General features: G+C 41.4%; 1 protein-coding gene across 3 annotated transcripts in view; it reads left to right on the top strand.

The window, feature by feature from the left end:
* Nucleotides 1–12,713, top strand: part of LOC122429346 (24-hydroxycholesterol 7-alpha-hydroxylase) — an 81,331-nt gene extending 68,618 nt beyond the window's left edge. For all 3 annotated transcript variants that reach the window (XM_043449573.1, XM_043449574.1, XM_043449576.1), the window contains 2 exons: nucleotides 7,572–7,659; nucleotides 11,508–12,713. In XM_043449573.1, the coding sequence (XP_043305508.1) occupies nucleotides 7,572–7,659; nucleotides 11,508–11,579 (160 nt within the window). In that variant the 3' untranslated portion in view covers nucleotides 11,580–12,713. The remainder of the gene's footprint in view (nucleotides 1–7,571; nucleotides 7,660–11,507) is intronic.
* Nucleotides 12,714–12,918: the final 205 nt, after the last annotated feature.

Here is a 12,918-nt window from a genome sequence, read left to right as displayed (position 1 = left end):
TTTCACATGTTTTCTTCTTTTCCTTCTCTTCCAGTTTACCCTAATCTGAGTCTTCTCATTTTATTCTGGATTTGTTTCCACTTATTTAATATCACCATCTGTCTGCGCACTCTTCCAGATTTTGCCCACGCCATCATTCCCAATCAAAAGTTTGGTACCCCAGGCATAATGTTTCCTGTGTAGCTGAGGTATGCTTGGCCATTTTAATTTTATGTGCTAAAACTAAAAGATCTGATAAACTACAGCTTTTTAAAAAAAAATTTTATTTATTTATTTTAATTGGAGGCTAATTACTTTACAATATTGTAGTGATTTTTGCCATACATCGACACGAATCAACCACGGGCGCACGTGTTCCCCATCCAGAACCCCTCTCCTACCTCCCTCCCCATCGCATCCCCCAGGGTAAACTACAGCTTTTAACATATTTTCCCCTTTCTGCTTGATCATGTTCCTCTGATCAATGATTCTAAAGTATGATCCGCATACCACTAGTAGCAACATTACGTGGAAACTTGTAAAAAGTGCAAATTGGGTGGCCCATTCCCCAGATCTACTAAGTCAGAAACACGGGGGTGGGGAGGGGGGGTCCAGCAACGTGGGTTTGAACAAGCCTTCCATGTGATTCTGATGCATGCTGAAGTGTGAGAAACCCTGGTCTAGATTATTTTGCCTCCTGTCACCAAATGGTTTTCATTTTCCTGTAAGATTTCTTAAAGGGAATGAGGATGTGGGAAAAGTACTTCCCCTTTAACTTGACCAGCCCTGCTTCAATGAAGGATGCCTGTGAAAGTATGTCTGTATGCTGCCTTCTCTGAATTCCAGGGCAAGATCATTCTATTTTCATAAGCTGCAGCTGGTAGCTACTTGGAATATACTTCAGAGCCCCTGCTCCTGGCAACAGTGGCAGCTTTCCAGCCCATGCTGGTACTGCCCACAATGACTTCTAGTAGGACAAAAAGAGAGATTTTATTTTAAAAAGGAAGAGAGGGATTCAGTCTCAAAATCAAGACATCTAAAATGAAAATCATGACTTACTGCTAACCCTAGCGTTCCTTCTGTACTCCTTGTTTCTCTTCTGTGTATCACTGATTTTCTAGACTCTCGGCTCCTAGAGTCACCCTTCACCCCTCCCTCTTTTCAATCTGCTGTGTCCATTCCCACCTCTTAACCTAGGTCATCTTGCCCCAGGAGATGTCACGGTTTTCTTCTCCTCCTCCCCCATTGTCTCTTCTTTCAGTCTGTCTTACTCACCACATACAGATGAATTTTCCTTAAATAATCATCTCTAAGTTGTTACTTTCTTGTTAAAACTGGGCATCACTGCCTACTGGCCAAACCCATCAGCCTAGAACTCCAGACTCTTCAGAATCTGACACAGATACATCTTTCTGAACGTCTAGGAACGCCCACCCTAGACAGTCTACCAGTTGTCCCCTGATGACTGTGCCCATCCCTCCTCTGATTCTTGTTCTCTCCTGGGTCTGAAATGCCCCACTCAACATGTCTACTTATCAAAGCCCGTCCTTCTCTCCAGGACTAGCTTAAGCATCACCTCCGTATGGAGTTGATCACTCCAGGCCACAGTGCTCACTCCAGCCTCCAGATCTCCATAGCCCTTTTGTCTCCACCTTTATCTCACACTGTTACCTTTCCCATCTCTCCACGTGCATTAGAGCAACGTTCTCGTCGAGTCTGGGTTTCGTAGGGGTTTGTGTGTGTTCAGTGTTTGTGTCGCTCCCCTTGAGCATTTATTTACAAATGGGGAAGACACGCAAGTACTCAGTATTTAAGGAATTTTCAACATGTTTATATTTTAATGAGCCTTATTTGTAGATGTGTAATGTTGTTCTTTGCAAGTGTAAAAAACAAATCTGTTATAAATAATATGCCTCATTACTTTCACTGTTTTGACATTAGAAGTATTAAGAAAACATTCCTAGCATGAGCATAACCCAACTTGCTTCTGAAGAGCTTTTGTAAAAATATGGATTTATGAAGCTCTCTTTCTTTGGAGTAAAAGCCTTTAATGTCACAGGTATGTGTATGTTAGTCCCTAATATTTTAGACATCAAAACAAAATTCAGTAACAGGGTAAAGGCTTGTAAACACAAATTGCTTTTTGCCATTTCCAAAGAATTAACTTCATTTAGTGAATAACTGAGGTAGTAATTTTGCTAGAATATCCAAATATTTGGAGAAAATAAGAGTTTTAGCACATATTACTTTATTACCTGTTTCATTAACTCATTTTTTTCTTTAGAATATCAGAATGTTTAGAAATGATAGCAAATGTGATATTAATATTTATACTATTTCAATACCTAATACTAATTTAATAACCGAACTAGCTTACCCCTCAATAACAAAAGAAGAACAAATTTAAAACCTCAGTAACGCACACAGTATCAGTTGGTCAAAAACCTAAATTATAGTTTTACCCTAAGGAAATTCAGTTTTATGATTTTTAAAAACATCACAGAGACTAAAATTAGTTCCGGAAATGCTTACAGGTTCCAGTGGAAAACTGTCTTAATGAGCTAATAAACATTAGTTCTATTTCTAATCAAAATATACATAGTGTTTCTAAAATAGTCCAATTTGTGCTCGTAAATAGCTTATGAACTATTTCTTGTTTACATATTTGCATGATAGAGGAAGTATTCGTGGAGGGCCTCTTATGTGTGGTAATGTTTAAAGAGCCGTCATTTTCACATAGAAGTATCACTTCTCAGGACAGTTTATTCACAGGATCTGCTGTGCTTTCAGGGTCAAAGTACCCAGCACGGGCACCTCACACATTACGTCCCTAGGCGGGCCTGTTGCTCAGTTCCTCCTGCTCCTCTGGCTCCATCTCTCATCACCTCACCTTCTGCAGGGAGCTGAGGGCCTTCTTCCCTGAAAGAAGAGGCCCCCCGCCCCGTCAGTAGTCCGCAGTCCTTACACAGTGCCTCTCCTCCAGGGACTGGAGAGGAGGGGTACCAGGCATCTTTCCCCGCGGGGCTGAGTTCAGAGAAGGGCTTCGGTCACAGCGAGCTAAACTTAGAAAGGGGCTAAAAACAGACTTCTAGGAAAATAGGATTTGTTTGGATAAAGGAGAACCTATAAAACTTTTGTAATTCACAAATGCAGAATTAACGAGCATTTTTTCTAGCGCTGCTGGGTAGCTGCTAAAGATCGAGGAGTCACTGCTTATTCTACTGAATGCAAAATGTCAGAGCAGTGATCGTTATCTAAGTCACTTCTAGAAAGGGAGCTGAGGACTGAGAAGAATTGGCTGTTTTATGTGAGCAGGAACTTGAATGTTTCTTTTCACACGTGGGTACTCATCGCCACAGGCTTCCTAGGTGGCTCAGTGGTAAAGATTCCACTTGCCAATGCAGGATCTGCTGGAGACACGGGTTCGATCCCTAGGTCCGGGAGATCCCCCAGGGGAGAAAGTGGCAGCTCCACTCCAGTATTCTTGCCTGGAAAATTCCATGGACAGAGGAACCTTGCAGGCTAAAGTGCATGGAGTCACAAAGAGTTTGACATGACTAAACAACTGAGCATGCATGCAAGCACTCATTGTCAACCTTTCTTTCCCATTAGATCTGAAGGAGCTCAGGCCTCCGTGAAACGCTTTCTTCACTGGACTTTGAAGATAATCATTCTTTTCATTATCCTACTCCTCTGGCTTCTTCTTAGATTCCTTTGCTGGTCATCCTCACCTTTCTAACCTCTAAATTTTGGACTGCCCCAGAGCTGTCTCCTCAGACTTCTTATTTTTTTCTGTTTAACTTATCCCCTACATGACTTCAACCTCTCTCTTGGCTTTAAATAATTGTCCAAATAGTGATGACTTTATTTATATCTCTTGCACCTCCATCCCTGACTGAATCTCCCCAAACACCAAGCTCATCCCTAGTTGTCACTCAACATCTACTGGATGTCTCCAAGGCACCACTGAATAGGTCCAAAAGTGAGCTCTGAATGATAACTCCTCAACCTGCTCCTCCTTCAGCTTTCCCCATTGCTGTACCCTTGTATTTCTTCAGGCCAAAAACTTGGAATCACCCTTGACTCCTTTATTAAGTCTTTCACATGTGTCATGCAAACCATCAGCCTATCCTGCAAAGTATATCTAGATACTAACCATAACTCATGACTATTTCCATCATCCTCGCCCATTCAGGTCCAAGTTTTCCATTGCCTGGAAGATTATAATTGTTTCCAAATCAGTCTCCTTTCATCACCTTATATTTTATTCTCAAAGTAGCAGCCAGAATGATTTTTTAAAAACTTAAGTCAAATTTGTTCATAACTGTCTAATGGCTTTTTGTCTCACAGAAATGAAGTATTTAGCATGCCCACAAAGTTAAGATGATAACCAGTCATTCTGCAGAGAATCTGAAGAATAAACATTTGGATATATCTCTTTCTAAAAAAAATCATAATGCACAGTATTTATTATTGATAGTTACATACATTAATAATCAGCAACAATTAAACACCACTACAGTTTCCAAACAGTGTTTGTGATTGATGTTTGCTATCTTCTTCATTTCAGAGTTATACATTATGGATATATCTTAAGGGAAGCAGATATGGTGTGCCCATCATGGGCTGTTTTGAAAAGCTCATGTCCCAAGGACAAACATCATGGCCAGAAATGGACAATCTAATTTGTTAGAAGCCTGACAAAAACTTAGTTCTGAGGAATTCTGAACCTGCAAATTAGCAAAATTGCCTTTTCTTGGAATTGCTGCTTAATTTGATCCAAATCAGTAAAGATTGAATTGTTCTATTTCATAGACATTGACACTCCTTTGGAATGAATTATCTTTAGCATTTCTAAGTTGTTGTTCAGTCTCTTAAGTCATGTCTGACTCTTTGCAACCCCATGGACTGTGGCACACCAGGCTCGTAGGTAGAATTAAATTTACATCACAAATATTTGTGAAGAACTGATGTATCCAGGTAGGTTCTAACAATACCTGGAGCGCTCCAGATATCATTTGAAATAGAAATATAGGCAAGAAGTTTCAAGAATACCAATGGGAAATAAATCTAATTATCTGATACAAATAACATCGTTCATATTCATTCATCCACTCATGCAATCAACACACATTGAGGATAAATAAGACCTGCTTTCTGTTTTTGTGAAGGTTGTAGTCTATAAGGGGAGACAGACATGAAGAAGATTAACTGAATAGGGTGGGATTGTAGGATAATGGTGTTAGTTGAGGGATGTTAAAAGTGCCACAGAAGCATAGAAAAGGATGGAAAGATAAGGAAATTGAATCTGCTTTATGGAGGCATCTCCTTCTATCATCATTCGTTTTGTCAGTCAACATTAGGTACTAGCAGAGCTCTATGCCCTGTGCTAGGGCCCAACAATATAGTCCCAGGAGAGAGATAGCTAATAAGCAATCACAATTCTGCGCAGTAGATGCAATGGCTAAAGTGCACCCAGGGAGCCATGGAATGGGCAGGAAGGGCACCTCAGCCCAGAAGCAAGCAGGCAGGGAATGCTTTCAGCGGAAACTGAGCCTCAGGGAAGAGAAGGGCTTGCAACAGATGGCATTGCCATTCAGGGGACCTCAAGTTTACAGTGTCGCAGGAGCATGGGTTTTAAGGAGCAGCTATGGGGGAGAGGAGGCGGAGGAATAGGTAGGAGACAGGTCTTCAATGGCTGGCAGTGTTTCCTGTGGCATTTAGAAGGCAATAAGAAGCATTGGCAAATGGAATGGGCTTCCCTGGTAGCTCAGCTGGTAAAGAATCTACCTGCAATGCAGGAGACCCCGGTTCAATTCCTGGGTCAGGAAGATCCCCTGGAGAAGGGATAGACTATCCACTCAAGTATTCTGGGGCATCCCTGGTGGCTCAGATGGTAAAGAACCTGGGTTCGATCCCTGGGTTGGGAAGATCTCCTGGAGAAGGGAATGGCTACCCATTCTAGTGTTCTTGCCTGGAGAATCCCCATGGACAGAGGAGCCTGGCAGGCTACAGTCCATGGCCTCGCAGATAGTTGGACATGACTGAGTGACTAAACGTGTGTTTACATGTGTGTGTAAAATGAGGAGATGGCAATAGATTTCTGTTTTAGAAAGTTTGCTTCAGTAGTAGTGCAAAGGACAGATAGAGAGAAGTGATACTGGAAGCAGAGAAGCCAATCTGAAAGCCCAGTGATTCAGGAACCCATGACATCAGTAAATGATGAAGACCTACACTGGGGAGCAGTGGTGGGACTAGAGTTAAGGGGATAAGGAGAAGGACTGGGGACACATTAGGAAGATAAAACAAAAACCTTGGTTCCCAACAGTTCAGGAATGGTAATGGAGAGTTGTTTCTACAATGACATATAGTTTTCTGATGCTGGACTAATCATGCTTATCAGGGGCCATTCCCTCTAAAATGGTCTGCCTCCCCTAAGGAGAGCTCAAAACAACCCACTGGGATGCCAGGAAAAGTGGCAGAATTTCATTTACACTTTTCTCAGTTTTTAAATTTCTATATATATATGTGTGTATACAAAGTCAACAGTAAACTAGTGCAATGGTATGTATATACAGTTTTTTTAAAAATATTTGTTTGGCTGTGGTAGGTCTTAGTTGCAGCATGTGGGATCTAGTTCCCTGACCAGGGTTTGAACCTGGGCCGCCTACATGGGGAGCACAGAGTATTAGCCACTGGACCACCAGGGAAGTGCCTATAATTTATAAATAAATGAGTCTTCATATATTGTAGGGTATGCACAGTATTTTCTTATCAGAGATGTATGATCAAAAAGCTTGGAGCCTGAGTGCAGGATTATAGTAGAGAAAAAAATTGGCAGTTATGGGAAATTTAAAGTGCCTCCAGAACATCCAGGCAGTAATTCCTACAGGACTGTCCTATGGAACTTTCTGTGATCATAGAAAAGTTCTAAATATGTGTTGTTCAGTATGGTGGCCAGTAACTACTTATGGCCACTGAGCACTTAAAATGTGGTTCATGCCACTAAGGAGCTGAAATTTTTAATTTTGATAAATTTAAATTTATTTAAATAGCCTCATGTAGCTAATAGCTACCATATTGGAAAGGACAAATCTAAAACTTAGGGGAGAGACCTGGAATCTCATTCATTAAATGCTTCCACTGGCTAAGCATTTTATACACATTTTAAAACACTGTAATTATTCCAACTCCCTTATGGAGTAGACAGTATTAGAAAAGAGTTAAGTTTTTCTTTTCTCTGTCCTCTTAATAGTGAAGGTTTATATTGCAAGAAAGAGCACATTTTCTCTGAAATATGTGTAGTTATAGATATTCTTCAGTGTTAGTCACTCAGTCGTGTCTGACTCTTTGTGAACCCATGGAGCCCATCAGGCTCCTCTGTCCATGGGATTCTCCAGACAAGAATACTGAAGTGGGTTGCCATGCCCTTCTCCAGGGAATCTTCCCAACCAAGGGATCAAATATGGGTCTTCTGCATTGCAGGCAGATTCTTTACCATTTGAGCCATCAGGGAAGCCCATATTCTTTACTGGAAGATAGGTATGCATCTTTCAATACCAAGCACCAATTTTATTCTCTTTTTCTTTCAGGTGGCTGGCTCTGTTGGAGATTCAAATATGTATTATTTTAATATTTTATTATTATGACTGTAGTCTTCTGGACCCACTGCCAAAACAGGTAAATCTTTTCAGAATTTTGAATAGCATGACTTTCAAATTTGAGATAAAGTCTAACTCCTTCGTTTTAATTACTGGGTATGAGCTGGCTGATCTCCTCACTTAGGCTCATCTTAGTTCATCTCTGCAGACTGAGAAACATTCCCTTAATTCTAAGTCAATTTTGTGTTTCCCATTATAGGACCTAATAGTAGTGTTTTCACCACTTCGTGTTAGGAGCTCCTCAATGAATTATCACTTTTAACCCTTTTCTCTGGGTAAAATAAACATGGTCTTGATGTCAGTCCTGTTTCCCTAGAAAGGCATGTCTGTGTGTCCAAAAGTGAGCCATGAGCCACGAGTCATAGCCCTTAGTCCACTTGGAAGCAATGACATAGAAGGAAATTAACCCAACAGTAGAAACAGTGAACCTCAATGTGAAGACCATGACCTTTCCCCACCTCTGACCATTGGCTCTCTCAATCATTTAACTCCTCTGTGTTTCTGTAGTTCTGTTCTCTTAGACCAATGGCCCTCACACTGGTGTGAGCATCAGGATTAGCTGAGATGGAGGGGGCTTGTTAGAACACAGAATCCGGGGCCCGAGCCCTACAGCTCCTAATGAGTAGATCTGGGAAAGGGCTTGAGAACTTGTATTTCTGATAAGTTCCGGGTGCTGCTGCTGCCACACTTTGAGGACCACTGTCCGAGGAAACGGGGAAGTCCAATTTAATTCCAGGTGTTTGGAAGTCCCTTTGAAATCTCTGGATAAATGGTGCTATTTAATTTAAACTGAGGCTAAAGCTTAGAAATTAAGGATTGCAGTCTCAGGGCTATTCACATAACATTTTGTGCTATGGTTTACTCTTGATATATTAAGGGCTAATATATGGAGGGATAAATAAAACTCCTGGGTGACATTTCAACAGAAATTCTGTAAGTGCATAAATGACACTGAAAATATTATATTGCTCACAAATATGCACATTTCAGCACTTTGCCTTGATTTCTTTTGCACTTCTATTTTGAGTACAAGCAACAGTGATAAAGAGCTCTCAAAATCCAATGATGAAAGGGAAATCAAAACACCCTTCACAAAGGTTTTCAGCTGAGTACAGTTTTGTTGGCAAAATGAAGATCCGGGCCAGGATTTGCAGGCACCAAATACTAGTTTCTGATCTTCCAAGTTAAATGTTGCGATATTGCCCAGGACTGACTCAGCATCTAACTATTTTCCCACCAGTCAGAAGACATAGGAATGCCTTTTCACATTAGAAGGATGTCAAACCATGTGACACATAAAACTGGAGATCAGTCATTTTGACCAGATCCTTAGGCAGGGTTTGTTCCAGCACTTTCTTCCCTGCTAAGAATCCTAGTATTTTTATACCTTTTTTTGTTTGTTTGTTTTAAAATACATCCTATGTCTATTTTGACCCTACTAGGAAACTTTTTCAAAGAGATGTGACCTCAGTTTGTAAAAAGTACAAGTCTGAGAGAATCCTCGTCTCAAACGGCATTTCATTTCACAGTTCTTATTTTAGAAAGATCAGTTAAAATTATTTAATTGTTGGACTTATTTTACTTAGTTGTGAAAGGAGGGGATCAAAAAATACAGGCAATGACCTTCCAATTACCAGGCTTTTATAAGCTGCAGTGGGGCTGAGGGGGCGGTCACCAGGGCATGCTCCAGACACTATGTCTTCAAATGCAAGAAGATCATGGGACTTGGAAACCAGCTCCCTCAAAGGAATCTTCTTGCCACAGTACCCCAAATCAAATGCTAGCATCTCCAGTTTTACTTTTGTAAGAGTCTTATTTGGCCCTTGGCTAAGAGGAGACTCTGCCTTGGGCCCGCCGGTGTGATAAACTGCACTCCACTATCTGCATTGTCCTTCTGAGTGAGTCTGTTTCCCGGAAAGCGTGGCTATAACATTTGGTGCATGGGCCGGGAAGCTCCTCACTTTGAGGAGACAGGTCTCATTTGAGGCCACCCCGAGGCTCTGTAGCTTGAATCTCCTAGAGGGGGGAAGGCGCCTCGCCCCTCTGGAAGGATTCTGCTTTTCAACGCCCGGACCTTTCACGTCAGCAGGTAGTGGACGGCAGCAAAGAAAAAAAGAAAAAAAAAAGAGTCTTATTTTACCTCAGTCTAAAGAAAATAATTTAATCTTCATTCTCTCCCAATACAAACCAAACCGTAAGGAAACTTTGCAAAACTTTCCAGGATCTGTGATTGGTCAGCTGTGTCCAGATGCTGGCAACGGGAACCATTTCATTTTGAGCACTCACAAGAAGACCCACTTCAGTTCTTTCCCAAAAGCAAGCACATTTTTTTGCTAACACAGTGAGGTTTTTATTTGGCTGGTTGGTTTTCTTCTGCTGTGCTTTTGGGGGTAGGGGAATGGAGTCTTAGAAAATCTCACAAGATCTGTGGATCCCCCATATAGAAAAGTACACACTTCTTCTTACACACAAAATGGTGGATGGATGCAATTTCAGAAAGTCCATGCAACTTCTGCAACTCATTCTATCAAGTGACCTAAGAATCCACTTGCTGAGAAGCTCTTTCTGTGCCCCATTGCATTCAAACTCATGACAAAAAAACTCATCATCTAAGTTGGATCCACCTTCTCCTTCCTCACCCCTCCTCTTCCTCCAACACTCAAAGTTGACAGAACAGGTTGGTTTTCTCATTCAAGCTCCTAAGCTTCAGCAGTCTCTTTGCTTTATTTGCAATGAACTGACCTCCCCTCACCCCCACATCCATTCACCCCTTGTTCATAACTAAGATGTAACAGAACCTATCAGAACATTTGGCACCCACAGAATACCCTTTTGGACAGTTTTGCTCTTAGGTCCACTGTAAGAGTGGTTTGCACCATCAACACCATGTTGTCTTATGAACATCAGTAACACGTGTCATAGAAGTCTCACCCCGCAATTATAAATGAGGTGTCAGAAACTGGGGGCCAGAAATGTATTGAAAGAGCTTTATTTGTGGTATCCTCTTCACCCAGATAAAGTGAAGGGTGAGCCCTAGGCTCATAGCCTTGGGATATGTGAAACTGAGAAGCTGCTATCAGAATAAAGGATTTGTACTGATGAACCTGTTTGCAGAGCAGCAAAGGAGATGCAGATATAGAGAGCAGACTTGTGGACACAGCAGGGGGAGAAGAGAGGGTGGGACAAATAGAGAGAGTAGCTTGGAGACTTGTATATTACCGTATGTAAAATAGATAGCCACTGGGAATTTGCTGTGTGGCCCAGGGAACTCAAACCGGTGCTCTGTAACAGCCTAGAGGGGACGGTTGGGGTTGGAGGTATGAAAGCAGTTCAAGAGGGAGGGCACATATGTATACCTATGGCCGACTCATGTTGATGTATGGCAGAAACCAACGCAATATGGTAAAGCAATTATCCTCCAATTAAAAATAAATTTTTAAAAAGATTAAGGGATTGCTTCCTTTTCTGTCCCTTGAATAGTAGTGTTAATCGCTCAGTCGTGTCCGGCTCTTTGTGACCCCATGGACTGTGGCCCTCCAGGTTCCTCTGTCCATGGGATTCTCCAAGCAAGAATACTGGAGTGGACTTCCATCCCCTTCTCCAGAGGATCTTCCCAACCCAGGGATCAAACCCAGGTCTCCTGCATTGCAGGAAGATTCTTTACCGTCTGAGCTTACAGGGAGGATCCATCCCTTGAATAGAAGGCTAAAATTGATGCTCACCATGGAAAACTGATCAAGTAAAACTGTCCAGCCTTCCAAACCTAAACTTTGCCTCTCGGGAACAAACACACTGAATAAACCTTAGGTCTACACTGTTGGCTTACCTTCCTTAACTTCTATCCTCTTTCTGCATTTCTGCTTTTAGAGTTCTCTCCACTTGGTGGGTGTCCAGCAGCCGGAAGGACGATGCCGAATTCAGTTTAAACAAAGAAAATGATGTCTGCCGGAGGGCCAGGGCTGTCTGGAGGAGTGACTGCCCCACATCCAGTAGCCCGGCGGCACCTAGACCTGAGTTTGACAAGAACACGTCACTTGATTTTGTTTTAGGATTTAGTTCAAGACAATGTCCAGATGGCATGTGTATTTGGTATCTTAAGTGTAGACCAAGAATCTGACATCACTCTCACTGATACCGAGACCCCAGTACAGGGTAAAATGTTTCAGTGATCCAAAAAGAGGTATTCTTCAGAAGTTGGCATTGGTTTCATACATTACTGCAGCAGTCCCCAACCTCTTTGGCACCAGACACCAGTTTCATGGAAGACAATTTTTCCATAGATCAGTGGGGGAGGCGGAGTTTTTGGTTTCTCCCACCACTCACCTCCTGCTGTGTGGACTGGTTCCCAACAGGCCAGGGCCCAATACTGATTCGTGATTGGGGATCCCTGCATTATTATATCAAAACTTTAAATAGAAAGTATCTCATCTGAATGAAATTTTTCATACATTAAATTCACTGTAAAGACAACATACTTTAACTTCAATTTTGAAAAAAGGCTAATAGTCTTAGACTTGAAAGAGTATTAAATAATGATTTCTGGAAAGTTGCTATTTTTCTTAATATGATTCTTAACTCACAATTGGAATTCTTAAACCACTATTAATTTAATTATTTATGAAACATGTCTAATGCTAAATATATGAACAAAGTGATCACTGTCTAAGACCTGTGAAGTCAGGTGTCATGTCTGACACTCATTTATATCCTCCACTCTGCCTAGGACAGCACTTCTCTATAGGGTATATTCAATACATGTATGTTGACTGATTTATTCATTTGTATTTTAATTAAGAGGAAAGCACCCTTTTGATTCAAGGTGTTTATAATTGTAGTTGAAGAGATAATATTTTTCCTAATTTATAGAAGCTCTAAGTGACGTGTCAAGTCAAATAACATTTCAATCTACTACTTAAGACTTTTGCCTGAAGTATTTACCATGAAATCCAGAAAAGAAATCCTATCATGTTCAGGGGAAATATATGACCCCAGTCACAGTGTGATTTGTCCTCTACGAGTCAATAAAATGCCGTCTGCCTCCTTGGTTTCACAATAAATAAGCTTTGCAGTGCATGTGTCCTCTGGATTATTTGCTCCCCTGTGCTAGAATTATCCCGTAGAATTGAGAACGATTGCTTACTCATCTATCTCCCACCAATGAGCAGATGACTCGCTAGGAGAAAATTAAGTACTTTGGAATGCATTAACTCTTCGGGACTAATACAGTGATTTTGAAGCTTAGCTAGCAGCTTGCCGCTTAGCATAGCAGGCTGGGGGT

Source organism: Cervus canadensis, chromosome 28 (assembly GCF_019320065.1).
Source record: "Cervus canadensis isolate Bull #8, Minnesota chromosome 28, ASM1932006v1, whole genome shotgun sequence".
NCBI lineage: Eukaryota > Metazoa > Chordata > Mammalia > Artiodactyla > Cervidae > Cervus > Cervus canadensis.
Note: the sequence above shows the minus strand (reverse complement) of the source record. Positions and strands in the feature narration are given on the sequence as shown.